Genomic DNA, 15,989 nt, shown 5'->3' with positions numbered 1-15,989 from the left:
TTCCAGCTTCCCCGCCACCCCTCACTCCGTGCCACACATTTCCGCCCCCCTTCAAGACGGCTCCTGGAGAGTAGCCACACATCATGACCATGGCTGAAGTCCCAGCAGCCCATACGACCCGCCACCTGGTGTACAGCACACATTGCTTGAATGGATTCCTGCCTTGGCCAAGCACACTGCATCTCAGCGTCCCCGGCAGCCATCCTTTCTGCCCTGTCCCTTGGGTCATCCTAGCCTCCTGCCATCCCACCCGCTGTTCTAACCCCACCACCTGTGACAGCCCTTTCCCTTTCCCTGCCTGGTGTCTTCGTCTCCTTCCAGCCTCTGCCACCAGACTTCCTTTCTTGTCCTCTTTCCGGGTCTTGGCTTTGACTCTTAGGACTGAGTGACTGTATATAGTCACTGGGCCCTTTCACCTCTGAACCAGTTTATCAGCCACAGATTTGAACTCACAACATACCCACCAGACTGCAGTGCCTGTGCCTGTGCCAGACATTGCTAATAGATTGCAGCCCGCTTCCTCGCAGAGCATCAATGAGGCCTCAGAGGCTTTGCTCACCCAGAGCCCCGGACAGCCCTGCCCATTTGAGTATCTGAATTGCCACAGGGAGCAGTGCTGTCCTACACTGGGGAATTGCTCCGATAAACCTGCCTGGATTTGTCGAGACAATGGGCCCTGAATGTGAACATTCAAAGCCTTGTGTAGGGGTCGGAGATGGGGGTGTCTGTCCACCCTAATGGGGGAAAGAAGGTGAATTCCCCACATGACTTCAGAGGTCCAGAGAGAACAAGGTGTACGGTTCCTGACAGAGGAGGCCCCGGGCTGTCTCTGGTCCTCATCCCAGCATAGTTTGGCCCCTGCAGACTGGCAGTCTCTGGATCCTGTCTCGCTCAGGCCAGCAGAATGGAATTTGATCGGCTACTCCAGCTCAGACTTATGATAGAAGCCAGAATATTCCATCCATCTTCAGACCCCAGCTTAGAGTTCACAGGGTGAGGCCAGGCTGTAAAATAAAATCCATGCCTAGAGGTCATTTTCAAGGCTGTGCCTCCGCCCCCTCGATCCTGTTGTGTGTACCAACAGTTCTCTTTGAGGTTGAGGTCCAGAGGTGTTCAGTGCCTTGCCCAAGGACACACAGCCAATATGTGGTAGATCTAGGAAGGGAATCAAGAAATGGACTTACAGTCTATGTAGAAATGAAATTTGGAGTCTATGCTCCTTGAAGCAGAGTCTCTGACTCTTGGTCTCCCTACCTAGGTCATAGTAGTGACAATAGAAGTTCAGGGTAATGAGAGATGTTAAATTAGAAAGCATTTTGTACAAGGTCTCGCTTATAGGAAGTGCTCTTATGGAAAAGCTGCTGGTTTTGTTTTTAATCTATAGCTTTAGACTTTCCTTGAAGCAGGAGCTAAAATCCCCTATTTAACATTTGCAGGAATTGAGTCTCAGAGAGGGGTAGTCATTTATCCAGAGTCACACAGCACTTTTAAGCTAGTCTGGTGCCCACTAACGCGCTCTCAACTAGAAAGCACAGTGAAGTGCTGCTGTCCAGCCTGTAACCTGGGGTTCCATCTCCGTGGTGGCTAAAACCCGTGTCAGCTTGAAACACTCACTCTTCTCCCAAGCGAGCCAAGGCCTGGCCTCAAGCCCTGGAGGATCAGAGGGTCCCGATAGTCAGGCCCCAGCCAAGAGCCACCCATCGATCTGTCCCTCTTCTCCTCCCAGGGTCCCAAGGAGAAGCGGATACTGTCCTCCAGCACTGGTGGCCGGAATGACCAAGGAAAGAAGTAAGCTACTCAAGGCCACCTCTATCTCTTTAGACGGTTACCTTCTCTGCTCCGTTGGGGACCCCTGAATGCTGTCAGGCCTACCTGTTAAGCATAAGGGGTGTGGCGCCGGGATCCACAGTACTTCTTAGCCCGCCTGCATTTTAACTTCCTTTAAGATCGGATGCGAACAGTATGTATGACCCGGCCTAGATTCTGCCTAGCTACACTGGTGAAATAGGAAGGTTTCAGAGCAACCAATACCCGGCTGGAGGTGTCACTCATTTGCCAGAGTGCTTGCCGACCAAGCAAGAGGCCCTGGGTTTGATCCCCTGCACCACATTAAACCCTGACATGCTAGTGCACACCTTCACGCCTGTCCTCTTAGTATTTGAGGGGTAGAGGCAGGGGAATCAGGAGTTCAAGGTTATCCTCAGCTACATAGTGAATTTGAGGCTAGCCTGGGCTAAAAGAGATCCATCTCCAAAATCAACAATGAAGAAAAAGAAACCCTAATGATATCAAAAGAAGAGTTTTGCTTTGAAAACACACACACACACACACACACACACACACACACACACACACACAAACGCACACACACACCAGATCCCAGTTGCTCCTACCATATGGCTTGACATTTACTGCAAACACACTTCAAAGCCATGAGAGTAGGAAAGCCTAAGAGGTGGCTTTTCTGTCCAGTCTCCAAACCCTCCTCCCAGGGGTCACCTGACTCCTGGCATTCTACTGCAGCCTTTTGGTTTCTGCCTGGCTTCTACACCTTAAGCCACAATGTCCTTGCAGAAAGAATCCTAGGCTGAGCATGGCCTGGTGACTCTTTCTGTACCTCCTCTCTCCTAGGGATTGAGACCTCACAGAAGTCACTGCATAGGGCCCACCAGTGGCTCTGAGAAAGATTCAAATGTCTAGGGTGCCATTGCAACTCTGCATGGACTCGATGTGAGCCAGAAGCTGGTCCGGGTCCTCCCCTGTGCTGCTGGAGTTAGGTTCAGGGTGCATGGGCCTCTCTGTAATGAATTCCACAGTTTAGTAACTTCTAGTCACAAGGGCAATGCCTGTTTCCTGCAATATAGTCCAACTCTACAGTTGTATATAAAGTAAGAAGTAAGAACTTCCGTGCAATACTCTACCCGCCCCTGAGCAGTTTGGAGTATATCCATTTGCTTGGCCTTTTATCTGAACACACATCCACTGTCTCCCAGGTACAAAGCTGCCTCCCAGACACACCCCACTGAATGTCTCAGTCCAGCTGTTTTGAAGTAGGGACATTTTTTGGCACAGGGACTTTTGGCTCAGAAAATAAAAGGTGAAACTTTCAGGGTTCTGGTGATGTTGACTTCCTATGCAGAGCACGCGTTAGACTGCCGAGTTGGGCGATGCAAATCGGAGTCTGAGCCGACTGTGGTGGGGAAAAAAAAAATCAGTGTTCTAAATTAGGTAGTCCTGTCGCAGCTAAATGAGGTTGTCCCCTCAACCCAGGTCCTGTGAGAATTACCGTTTCTTACCCTCTCCCCGTCTTGTCCCTGTGGCTAACTGGCCTGCCGCTGTCTTGTTTGGAGTCTAGCATGCTGGAAGGGCCTAAATCCTACTACACCGGATCATCAGTCCAGCCCAGAGAGGTGGAACCTGCTCACTTTTGCGGTCTCTCCCCCAGGTACTACCACAGCATGGACTATGAGCCGGATCTTGCCCCGCTTGAGAGCCCCACGCACCTCATGAAATTTCTGACAGAGAACGTGTCTGGAAGCCCAGACTACACAGACCAGCTCAAGAAGAACAACCTGCTAGGCTTGGAGGGGGCTCTACCCACCCCCGGCAAGACCAGTACCCTGCCCCCAGGTCCAAGTAAGCTGGAAGCCGGCTCCATGGACAGCTACCTCTTGCCCACCAGTGACATGTATGACAACAGCTCCCTCAACTCACTATTTGAGAGCATTCATGGCGTTCCACCCACACAGCGCTGGCAGCCAGACAGCACCTTCAAAGACGACCCACAGGAGGTGAGGGCCTGCCCCTGAACCCCTCACAACACCCCTGGAAATGTGTGTGCATGCGCAGAAGGAGAAAAGGCTGTATGAAGGTCAGAGCTTTGCCACCGATGGGAGAAAGTTCTAGACCTAAAGCAGGGCTGCCACGGGCCACGTGCTGCTGTCCAAGTTGTACACTGCACAGCCCATGCGGCTGTGTGCACGGCCCTGGGAGGACCCCCTGTAGCCTGAACGTGGCCACTTATTCTTGTGTGCTTGCGTCTCTCTACAGTCGCTGCTCTTCCCTGATATCCTGAAGACATCCCCGGAAGCCCCATGTCCAGAGGATTATCCAAGCCTCAAGAGGTAACTTGGTTTCCTAGGACCCCTGGTCTAGGACTCCTGGGCAGGAGGCTGAAGTTAACACTCCACAGAACCCTTAGAAACAACAGAATCCACAGCCTGGGCCTGGGCAGTGACAGCGGCTGTGGGCCCAGCACCCTGTTAGAAACACACGCGCGGGCTGGGGTTTAGCTCAGTGGTAGAGCGCTTACCTAGGAAGCGCAAGGCCCTGGGTTCGGTCCCCAGCTCCGAAAAAAAAGAACCAAAAAAAAAAAAAAAAAAAAAAAAAAAGAAACACACGCGCGGGCACACGTACACACACATACACACACACACATACCTGTAAGCTCGGTCCTTCAGAGGCAGAAGCAGGAGGATTGCTGCGAGTTTGAGATCAGCATGGGCTTTGTAGTAGGTTTGGGGCTGTCCTGGACTATATCCTGAGTTCCTAGCCAGTCGGGGCTACGTGGTAAGATCCTTTTTCAACCCTCCTAGTCTCTCCAAAGAAAGAAAACTGAGGTTCAATGGTCTTGAGACCCCCGTGGCTTTGTCCCTACTCTGGATCTCCCTGGAGAACTTTAGACCCCTTTGTTTAGTTAGAACATGATTCAACAGAGGCCAGACCAGGACAGGAAAATGACTTAGGTCACACAGCAAGCCCACCACAGCCCCAGACCCCTCCACATGCTCCCAGGACAGCTCCACCTGCAGCCTGTCTCACCATCCTCTCGCTCCCCACAGCGACTTTGAGTACACCCTGGGCTCCCCCAAAGCCATTCACATCAAAGCGGGGGAGTCACCCATGGCCTACCTCAACAAGGGTCAGTTCTACCCGGTCACCCTACGCACCCCAGCGGGAGGAAAAGGCCTCTCTCTGTCCTCCAGCAAAGTCAAGGTGTGTGGGGAACTTGGGGAGGGCGTCACTGGTGAGCATTGCTGGGGAATGCTCAATAATTGAGAAGGGGGGCTGCAGGGGGGATAAGGCGGGACAGCAGGCCATGCTGTGGGAGGGAGCCTGGTGCCCGGGCCTCCAGACCAGGGTGACATGACCACTGTACTTACAGAGCGTGGTGATGATTGTGTTCGATAATGACAAGGTTCCAGTGGAGCAGCTGCGCTTCTGGAGGCACTGGCATTCCCGGCAGCCTACCGCCAAGCAGCGTGTCATCGACGTAGGTAAGAGTGAACCCCTTGCCTCTCCTCCTGTTCCCCTTCCCTCTCCTTCCCCAGATCAAACCCAGTAGGGCTCAGGGCAGGAGATCACATCTGCTCATGGAAACAGCAGGTACTCTTCCCTGCTGTGCTCTGGGACAGACAGGGCAGAGGACCCTGGCAGTGTCAGTGACTGGGTCCTGTGATGGAGGCCACCATGGAGTTCGTCACAGAACTGATCTGAGAGGTCAGATAATAGAGTCAGATGCAGGAAGCCCTGGGTTGGGTCCCCCGCAGTTGGTAAAACTGGGATGGTGGTACACAGTTGTAATTCCTACACTTGGGAGTGGAGGCAGGGGCATCAGTTTAAGGTTATCTTGAGTATACGGAATTCCAAGCCGGCCTGGAGCTACACAAAACCCTGTCTTAAAAAAGAAGCAGGGGGAGGGGGCATGGTCCTGGGCCACTTTGTCCCTGGACCACCGCAACCAGCTAGAGATCCAGCCCAAGTTCTAGCTCCATCCTTTTCTGTCTGCCTTATGCTTTATCCTTCCCCTGTCACCCCGTACCTAAGTTTACCCAATCGTCAAATGTCAGGCGGCCAGCTGCTTGGCTGTGTACAGGCTGGGACTGGTCAAGAACTTGACTGAGAGGCTGCACAGTGGAGCAGTTAGGAGACTGGGTTTAAGAACCAAATGTGTGCTCTTTGACCTGCTTTCATTTGCTGTGTGACCTTGGGCGAGAAACCCGTCCTCTCTGAGCTCCACTTTCCTCCTACGTAAACTGACTGTTCAGAGGGTTGGGAGCATTCCGCGAGGCTGCCCTGTATCAATATTGCATTAACGGCAGCTGCCAGGGTCCCTGCTCCTACCCCTGCTGCCCACTGCTCACCCCTTGCTGTGTGGTCCTCTCTCAGAGCGCGGACCTCAGAGACCGTCTGTTAGTCACACTCCCAGGATGACCTCTGAACCACAGCTTGAGGGGTCAGCATGCATGTCCTTGCCTGGAGTGAGGTGTGGCTCATGGCGCCCCTCCCCACTGCACCCCAGTCTCTTTCCCACTGACCCTCTCATCTCCTACACTTCCAGCCGACTGTAAGGAAAACTTCAACACAGTCCAGCACATCGAGGAGGTGGCCTATAACGCACTGTCCTTTGTGTGGAATGTTAACGAGGAGGCTAAGGTCAGTGTGGGCTTGGGTGGGGTGACTGTGCCTCGGAAAGATGCAAGGGGCCCCGGGGGGGGTGGTACCCAAGTTTGGTATTCACAGGCGTCGGAGGCACAGGCTCTGGGCCTGCAAGCTGGACTGTACCCGACCCTTCCCCTCAGAAGCCATGTCACTGGGTTAAACTCTGGCCTCAACTGACTGGTTGTCATGGGGATGGGGTGACTCTGGGTGATGTCACCTTGGCAGCACCACATCCCTGTTCTTCAGATTAACTGAGCCTCACAGGAAGGGGCTCAAAGTTTCTGGTTGCATGCTGACACAGGCTCAGAAGTAACCGGGCAGGGCTTGATCCCCAGCACTGGCTTCTTAGATGCCGGGGGCTGTGGTGAGCTCCCATTGCCCTGTCTAAGAGGCTAGAACGAGGCCATGAGGTTGGTCGAGGGAGAAACCAAGGAGAGGGAGCCCCACTGGCTTCCTTCATGGCAGCTTGAGCCCCAAGCATTCTCTCTACCCTGGTGCCTGAGCCGGTCCCCAGGTGGGCACTTAGGGCTTTTCTGTGTTGTGGAAAGAGAACCAGCCAGACCCTCAGGGGCCGGGTGACCTCTCTCCAGTCAGTCCTTCTACACCCTGAACAGGTTCACCACACCCACTGAGCCTGGGACCACTCATCCCAAAGGCATCTGTGGACCCTTCCTCCCCTGGAGGGACATAGAGAAGATATGGGGGAGGGGCAGGCCCGGCTGGCATGGCTGTTATTTAAACAGAGCTGTGGGCTACAGGAGGAGCCTGCCAGTCCGGAGGTGGGAGAGCTTCTCCAAAAGGGAGGGGGTGGGCCAGGGAAGTGGGAGAGTTTCGTGGGAAGGGAGAGGTGGGTTTCGGTGAGGATTTTTCTCACGGCCTTCCTACCCTCAAGTCCTGGGTCTCAGTACTAGCTGGGAGCCTGTGGAGGCTGCATCAGAGCTGCGTCAGGTGAGGGGAGACCAGAGGGTCTGTGGAGATGCTCCCCTGTCCCCCACTACCACTGCTCAGGTCAAGATAGTTTCTAAGAGGAAATGTCCTGGAGACCAAGCCCAGACTGAGGCAGCAAAGTCTGACCCTGAGCCAGCCAGGGCTGAGAAAGGCCCCAGGCTGACCTTTGAGAAAGCCCAGGTTGTCTGTAGACTTTGAACCAAATCCTCACCAGTCTCCAGCGTCCCTGATCCCCTGATTGACAAGAATAAATGTGAACTCTCCCAGACCACAGGACAGACATGTTTACCCATCCCTGTATGCAGATAAAACAGTCTGAGGAAGCTCATAGCATCAGTCCAAGCCACAAGCTGGTATACTTCCCATGGCAGATTAGGGGTCCAGGTCCAAAAGCTCATTAGCCCTGACTGCCCAGGGAACCGGCCATAGCAATTCCATCTCAGTTCAGCCTCCATAGCTGTAGAAGAGAGATAACCTGGGTGGCCGCTGGCTGCTACTGGCACAGGACTATAGAATGGCAAGAACTGGGATCCCATGGTGGCTCAAATTGGTCCCTAGCATGAAATGTCACCTCCTGTGTGCCTGGGTCAGCAAGTGTCCCTGACTTGCTTCAAGCTGTGGAGAAATAAACCTTCAGACCCTAAAGGATCCTTAGTGCTCTCCCAGGGTGGGGTGCCCTCAGTGAGCTAGAAGGGGGACACCAGCCTGGCTCCAGCCGCACCTCTTCCCATCTGTGAAAGGGAAGCGGACAGGGAGGGGTGCCTGCCAGTAGGGCCCAAGATGGCTGAAGGGTAGTCATCGAACTCTCAGATCTGAGTAGACCACTTACCCGGCTCCCTGCTCTGTCCCCAGGTGTTCATCGGTGTCAACTGTCTGAGCACAGACTTCTCCTCGCAGAAGGGGGTGAAGGGTGTCCCCCTCAACTTGCAAATTGACACTTATGACTGTGGAGCAGGCACTGAGCGCCTGGTGCACCGTGCTGTCTGCCAAATCAAGATCTTCTGTGACAAGGTGTGTGTGCGCACGTGAGCGTGTTTGTGTGCGTGCGAGCGCGCATACTTGGAGGCGCCAGAAACACTACCTGCTTCTCTAAGAAGCCAGTCCCTCTGTCGCTTCCTCTCCTTGCGCTCACTCCGTGCGTTCCTCTCAGTATCTATCTCTGTTTCTGTATTTCTGCACCCCTCTGCAGGGTCTGTAAATCTGGCTCCGTGACTCCATTTTCTCCCCTAGTCCTCACTCCTGCTCATCTTCCCTCTCCCCTCACTTCCTTCCCGCCCAGCCCCCTCCCATCTCTATAAGCTTCCTTCTTCATCTCTCTCAAGACCTGAACCAACTTCAGGGAGCCTGGGCCTTAGCCTGGTAGTGGCCCATTTCCCACTTTCCCTGGCCTGGCCCATATTCAGGAAGCAAAGCAGCAGCTGTGGACGTGGTGGCCCCGCCCCTGGCCCTGCCCCTGGCCCCGCCCCTGGTGAGCCCCTCCTCTCTTTGCAGGGTGCCGAGAGGAAGATGCGCGATGATGAACGGAAGCAGTTTCGAAGGAAGGTCAAGTGCCCAGACTCCAGTAACAATGGTCAGTAAACAGTGGACAGGGCCAGGTGGGGTAGGTCAAGGGAAGAAGGACAGAGAAGGTGGTCAGAGTGTTGTGTGAAGGGATGGCAGAGCTCAGTGGCTTCTTTTCCCCCAGCAGGCATCAAGGGCTGCCTGCTGTCCGGCTTCAGGGGCAATGAGACCACATACTTGCGGCCAGAAGCGGACCTGGAGACCCAGCCTGTGTTGTTCATCCCCAACCTGCATTTCTCCAGCCTACAACGCCCAGGAGGGGTGAGGAGAGGGCAGGTGGGAGAGGGACTAGGTGGGCCTGTCTAACCACCCTACTGGGCGTTTTACTTGATACCACCACGATGACGTTAGGGTGTTTCCTGGTCCTGCTATTTAAAATCGGGGTGGGGAGTGGGGGGTGGAAGGGTAGGAGGACTAGGGGTGGGGGAGGGGCTCCTGTCGAGCAGCAAAGGGTTTACAAAGGACTGACTATGTGGATATGTCTATAGGGACCAGTCATGAGCAAAAGTAAAATGGATTCTCTATCCATTAAACTCTCTGAGCTTGGGCTCACATGGAGGGTGTCAATGGAGCCGCACCCAGGCTGGGTGGCTGGTCCCAGGTGCAGACATTTTGAGAGCTCAGCAACTCTAGGGCATCTTGACCCTTTCTGCGCCTCTATGAGTCACCAACACAGGCTCCTAAAATCACACAGCCAGAATTTGGACCCACTCTGCAGCCCCGATCAGGATCTAGGTGCCCTTGGCCACTCCTGGATCAGGATCTCCCCTATAAACAGTGTATGTGTTTCCTATGTAGCTACTCTGCCTCCCTAGCCAGGGACGCCATCACAGAGCATCTGCAGACGGGAGTCACTAGGCCTTAACTGAGCTATGTTCTCTCCCTCTCGAGTGCCCGTCCATTTTGAGGGAAACCAATCTGTCCCTTTGCCAGACAAGGTCAAGAACCGGCTTTCACTCCGGTCTGCTTCCGGTCTGCTTCTGACAGTATCAGTTGGCTACGTTCTTCCCTTGAAAGCTCTGCTCCCATGGTTCCTCGGGAGCATTTGAAGGCCAGGCCATGGTGCCTGATTAAGTCCTTGGTGTCTGACTTAGGAGTTATATCACAGAGCTGGATATGGCCGCCAGTATGAAGTAGCTCAGACACACCATAAGCACATCCCATCCTTGCTGTTCTGGAAGCAGCCTGGTGGTGGACTTTCTATACTGGTTCCATCTATAGCCTGAGGCCCTAGGAAGGAAGATGTTTACTTAGTGGCCCCAGGGTAGGCAGTGAGAAACCAGTGTCTGCACACAGTGGGGCAGAGTTGGCCCTGGGGAAAGAGACAGAGTGCAGGGAGGGTGGCCCTGAGCCATCTCCTGCCCTCTCTGGCCCTGGGTGCTCACCACACAGGTGATACCCACCAGACAGCGCAGTAGCATCAGATGTGCAGTGCTCAGGGGCTTTGCTTCAGCTCCATCTTCCCATGATCACTGGTCCCCGGCTGCAGGCCCAGTAGCTGCAGCTCCCTGCCTCTGGGCTTGGGGGAGTCAGGGCCAGCTTACCAACCAGCAGCCAGTACTGCAGCAGTTCCACTGGGTCCCCGCGTCCCCAGTTCAGCAGCCTGATCTGGACCGATCCTGAAGTGAGACACCCTACACCACCACCACACGTGTGCACGCGCGCACACACATAGACACACACACACACCACACACACACACACACACACACACACACACACACACACACACACTCACTCTGTGCAGAACCGACAGTGGTGGCTCTGACAAGGTACCCATCGCCTTTCCTTCCCAGGCTGCTCTACGTTTTCTTCTTGTCCCTGACCAGGAATGTCTATTCTCTTTGTTGCAGGTTGTCCCCTCAGCAGGACACAGCAGCTCTGACAGGTACAGGAAAAGCAGCCAGGGGTCCTGTCCTCTTCTAATCCCTGGACCCCTCACATCACCTCCTGTCTTTCCCCTGCTGCCTGGAACCAGGCCTGGGTCCTCCCCTCACACTGAAACCACCTGGGTTTTTATGGGCTTCCTTTACATGGAAAGTTGGCAAATCTCTGGGGAGACACCTGCTTGTAAAAAAAAAATAAAGGCAAAGAAAAGCCTCCGAGATGGGGGACACACATTCGGGGGAGCACAAAACAGAGGTATGCTGGACACCCCTCTCCCCAACACATCACCTCCAGAGGCCTCAGTCACCCATGCCCTTCCTCTGTCGGCCAGAGCCTCTGTCTCAGCAACCCTGGGGGACGCCCCCAACCAATGTTTAGAGGGTGCGGCAGAAGGGTGGGGCAGCGTGAATGTATGGCCATAACTGGCTTGGCTTTGCACACAAGCTGTCGGCTGGAACCCATTTCTCCCCTATAAACAGCGTGTGTGTTTCCTATGCAGCTTTTGCTCCAAAGTCCCTCCCCATGAGTGATAGAGCTCACTCATATTCTCCAGACACTAAGTCACAGGGACAGGACTTGATCCAAAGCCGGCTTGCTACAGACCCCGAAGTCCCCACTCCTCCCCAGGCTCTACCCCTCCCTGGCTTGCTTCTTCTAGAAGATATAATGTGGGTGGTGCTAATAGTTCACTCTGATTAAGGCCACACACGTCTTGTGCCACCTCCTATAGGATGACAGCTCTCCATGGCCCTCAAACGTATCATTTGAGTTAAGGACCCCAGCCTGGCATGCTGCCAGCGTGTGGCAGGGCTGGGGTCTGACCCAGCTAGACCTGCTCCCACTCGTCGGGCTTCACCTCTGTCCTAACACTTTCTTACTCCTTCTGATTCTTCCCTGACCCAAGGGCCCGGGGGTGGTGGTGGGGAGCAGCTGTCCTCACCAGCCCCTCTCTGCTCTCCTACAGGTTGCCTCTGAAGCGAACCTGCTCGCCCTTTGCTGAGGAGTTTGAGCCTCTCCCCTCCAAACAGGCCAAGGAAGATGACCTTCAGAGAGGTACATGGAGTCTCAGAGCCCCTCAGAGGCCTCCAGAAGCTCCCCTCAGCCTTCCCAGAAGCCCCCACTCACTCCACGAGGTCTTTCCTGAAGTCCCCCACCCAAGGCCTGATTCACTCCTTGGAGAGTATTTAGGCCAAGATTTGGGGGGTGGCTGAGACAGATGTCACCAGGATGAGAGGACATCTGTGGCTTTGACCGTTTGGATATGTCTCTCTCGGGGCAGCTAGCACAGTGACCAGCTTGTTGGGCTGGAAGAGGCCCTTGGTTCTCTAAGTAGATAAGAGTTGGATGGACTTCTATGTCTGGTTGTCTGGCTTTGACATTCTTAAGTCAGTGACTGGAAGGAGAGTGGGGGTGGGGACAGAAGCCCCTGGGGGCTTAAATGACCTTAGGGGAGAGTCCACCAGCAGCCAAGTCCAAGGCGTCCAGACGTCAGGAACCAAGCCCAGCCATGCACTTGGGGTTCCCAGACACTGTTCCTGATTTCGGAAGCAGCTCTGAAGTAGGGGGCAAGGACCCCAATTTACATATGCAGTAAGGTCAACAGTGTTGAAATTACCTTTCCAAGGTCACTGGTTGCCAGGTAATAGAGCCAGACCCAAGATTCAAACTCTGGCAAATCAGGGCAGTGTAGAAAGTGCCGGACGCAAGCTCACCCTTGTATTAAGGCCATTCCTTTTAAGAGCCTTCTCCACCACCCCCAACCCCTCCATTTCCTCCTGTGCTCAAGCCCTCTGTTCTTGGTTTTTAGTTCTGCTGTATGTGAGGAGGGAGACAGAGGAGGTGTTTGACGCACTCATGTTGAAGACCCCGGACTTGAAGGGGCTGAGGAATGCGGTAAGGTGCCTCATTTCCCACAGGAGGGCTCTGGTGGTCTGCTCTTCCCACCCCACAGGGCCCTGCTAGCGGGTGTGCCCCCTGATCTTATCACCCTGTCAGAACCCTGCTCCACCCTGAGAGTCACTCACACCATAAATCCTCCTTAATCTGATGGCTGCTGTCTGACAGCCCAGGGCTTTTGTTGGCTTTGCAAACCTGTTTCTGTTTTAATGGGAGTGAAAACCCCTCCACAAAAAGGCCAGGCCCCAGAGACGCTCATTTTTTCCCTCTCAGGGTGGCCTCATTCCTTCTGCCTGCAAGACTCCCGGGGTGGCTGAGGGCCAGGGCAGGACGGTATCTGGACAAGGAGATTTTCCCCAACCCCCAGCCACCTGAGTACAGCCCAGCCTGGGCAAGTTGAGGGTCACTGAGGCTTTGGACTTGAAGGTGACACCTCTTGTGACAGCTAAGCACCTGTAGCTGGAGGGTCCTTGGTGGCCTTTACAGAGACCCACAGGCCAGGCGTTTGACTCTGTCTGCCATGAGTGACTGCTTCCTCCTTTCTCCACAGGGCATTGTTCAGCATTGCCTCACTCTGAGAGGCCCAGTCAGCATCAGGGTCTGGCAAAGGTGGCATAAGTGCCAGTGTAGCCTAAGTTTCCTGCCCTGTGGGCTTTCCTGCTCTTCTAACATATTGCTTGGCATCTGCCCCAGGAAGTTGGACTCACAAAAAGTCATTACTGTCACTTGAAAACAGATAGACTCTTTGGGCTAAACAGCCGTTCACAGTGGATTAGCCTCATCTGCACCCACTCTTGACTTCTCTGTTTCCAGGGGAGTAGAGCTTGCCAATTTTCCAGACAGCCCTGGCTACACTGTCATTAGAATAAAACCGAGGGACATTTCTAGTTTAGAGGGATCTCTGTGAAAAATACCCAGGACTCTGAGCTCGTCCTCTTTCTCAACTGCCCAGAGAGGACCATCTGCCACTGGCGTCCCCAGCCTGGACTTAACTGCAGCTTTACAGCCAAAAGCTGTCTGTTCCACTAGGGCCCAGTATTTGACTGAGCGCTGACAGTGGGCCAGACCTGGTCCTTTCTGAGTTCTTTCCATTGCCCAACAGTAAAACCAAGAGAGACACAGGAACAGTGTTCTACAACTCCCCCACACATTTTTTAACCCCAGCGTCCCTGAAGCAGAAACAGGCAGATCTCTGTAAGTTCGAGGCCAGCCTGCTCTACATAGTAAGTTCCAGGGCAGCCACCAGGGTGATAGAGAGAGACCCTGTCTCAAACAACAACAATGAAAGGTTATGCAACTCTAGTGTGGGGCAGGGACCACTCGCCATGGCTCCAGTCAGGCTGCTCGGCCAACCCTGGAGCCATAGCTTCCTCATCTGAGGAAGCTCTCATGTGGACAGAATGGGCTTTAAGGCTCTGAGGCAGGCTTGGGCGCTTGGCGCTCAGTGAGCCAACCCCAGCAGCTACAATTATTAACTCCTGCCCGGGAGAGGCACACGCGGGTTACCCTACCTCAAAGCAGTCCCGGAGCATGCTCACTGCTCGCAAGACAGTAACAGAGGCCACTCATGGCGGCTCTGGTACACGGCAGGAGCTGTCGTGAAGGTATGAATGACATCATCAGTCAACCATTAGTTCTTCCAGCAGTCCTCTGGGGTGGGCATTCTCGCTGTCCCCACAGAGAGCCTGCATAAGATCACCAGCCAGTGAAAATTGATCCTTAAGCACAGATCCGAATGTCAGACCCTAGGTGAGAACCAGAGGCAACAGTAGATGCTCTCCCAGATACTTTATAGACACTAAGGTGCAGTTTGCTACGTGTTTCGTGTGTTTTGACTTATCCTAAGACAATACAAAATAATATCAAACCCCCTACGCGAGGTGTACACTTAATGCGTATGCACATTAGAGGGGAAGATACCCAGAGGCCAACGGTGTCTGCCCCAGGGAAATAGCATCATTGTAATTCTCTTTGTTTTCCCGATACTTATTACTTTTATAGCCACCAGTTAAAGGCAGTAGCATAAAGTGTATATAAATCCAGTTTGGTCCACAGACAGTGAAACCCTACCATTTCCTTCCAGATCTCTGAGAAGTATGGCTTCCCTGAGGAGAATATCTGCAAAGTCTACAAGAAATGCAAGCGAGGGTAAGTGCCCCTTCAGCCCTCCAGTGAGCTGCTCAGAACTGCCAGCGCTGTGCCTGGCCTTGGCGGAGTTACAGAGAGCATGGAGTTACTCTCAGTGTGGGTGGAGAGTCCCCAAGTCAGGCCAAGGGTGAGAGTAAGAGGGAGGTGCAAGGATTTCCTCACAAGTGATCCTCCTGGCATAGAGGGGGAGTGCGGGTCGCTCATCAGAAGACCCAAGTTCGGGTTTGGGGATTTAGCTCAGTGGTTGAGTGCTTGCCTAGCAAGCACAAGGCCCTGGGTTCGGTCCCCAGCTCCAAAAAAAGAAAAAGAAAAAAAAAAAAAAGCATTGCAGAAGACCCAAGTTCAAGTCCCCAGACCACTGAAGACCGGAGTTCTTTTCTTATTCTTAGGTTAGTTGTAGCCACCGACATTCATCTGACTCTCAACAGACATCAGACTGAGTTTATCTCATTTATTTAGCCCTCCTGAGTCTCATTGGCACACACACAGCCCCATTTCACATGCAGGGAAACTGAGGCTGAGAGGTGATAAGCAGGGGTGGGTGCAGGAGCAGCGAGCGAGACACCAGAGGCTCAGAGGAGCCTCCCAGGCAGAGGGTGATGGGAAGGCGTGGCTGCCAGGAGCCTAAGTGGGAATTTGACTGGGGGTTAAGTTGAAGAGTCCAGTTAAAGAAACTCCAAAGTCCTCTCCTTCCTCCCGGTGGAGCAGGCAGAAGAGGACCTTTGCCCAGAGCACAGCTACACCCCACTAGACAATCTAACCCCAGCTGCACCTAAGCATGACCCACACTGTGGGCAGCATATTCTCCCACTGAGAAGGCCTTGCACCCCAAGCCTGGCTTCCTCCAGCCCCACCCCCTTTCCTTACTCTGTGACTCCCAGCTAGCCTCCCATGCAAAAGGCTGGAGTATAGAAAGGGACCCATTTGGTTTGCATTGCATGAGACTCTAGAGGGCTTTGTCTGTGTGTGGGGTCTCCCCCTCTCCCCTCTCCCACCCCACCCCCCATCCCACCAAGTTTCGGTTTCATACAGGGGCTCACACTGTCTGGAGTAGACTGCTTCATGTCTGCTTTGCCCAGACAAGCCCGACCCACTTCTCCTTTAGCGCC

At 53.9% G+C, this 15,989-nt stretch overlaps 1 protein-coding gene and 1 non-coding gene across 3 annotated transcripts in view; both read left to right on the top strand.

The window, feature by feature from the left end:
• Grhl3 (grainyhead-like transcription factor 3) overlaps positions 1–15,989 on the top strand; it is a 32,131-nt gene that overhangs the window by 12,826 nt on the left and 3,316 nt on the right. The window contains exons 3-15 of one of the 2 annotated variants that reach the window (NM_001415834.1): positions 1,727–1,788; positions 3,446–3,791; positions 4,051–4,124; positions 4,842–4,995; positions 5,165–5,276; positions 6,341–6,435; positions 8,242–8,400; positions 8,881–8,959; positions 9,077–9,210; positions 10,803–10,837; positions 11,801–11,889; positions 12,644–12,729; positions 14,816–14,880. In NM_001415834.1, coding sequence (NP_001402763.1) covers positions 1,727–1,788; positions 3,446–3,791; positions 4,051–4,124; positions 4,842–4,995; positions 5,165–5,276; positions 6,341–6,435; positions 8,242–8,400; positions 8,881–8,959; positions 9,077–9,210; positions 10,803–10,837; positions 11,801–11,889; positions 12,644–12,729; positions 14,816–14,880 — 1,490 coding nt within the window. Of the gene's footprint in view, positions 1–1,726; positions 1,789–3,445; positions 3,792–4,050; positions 4,125–4,841; positions 4,996–5,164; positions 5,277–6,340; positions 6,436–8,241; positions 8,401–8,880; positions 8,960–9,073; positions 9,211–10,802; positions 10,838–11,800; positions 11,890–12,643; positions 12,730–14,815; positions 14,881–15,989 lie in introns of both variants that reach the window. The other variant, NM_001415833.1, reaches the window with a different exon arrangement.
• Positions 3,118–3,187, top strand: LOC120103267 (small nucleolar RNA SNORD104). Its single transcript, XR_005505347.1, has one exon. It is a non-coding gene; the product is annotated as a small nucleolar RNA SNORD104 (small nucleolar RNA).

Source organism: Rattus norvegicus, chromosome 5 (genome assembly GCF_036323735.1).
Source record: "Rattus norvegicus strain BN/NHsdMcwi chromosome 5, GRCr8, whole genome shotgun sequence".
NCBI classification, from domain to species: domain Eukaryota; kingdom Metazoa; phylum Chordata; class Mammalia; order Rodentia; family Muridae; genus Rattus; species Rattus norvegicus.
The sequence above is the reverse complement of the archived record's forward strand: the minus strand, read 5'-3'. Positions and strand labels throughout refer to the sequence as shown.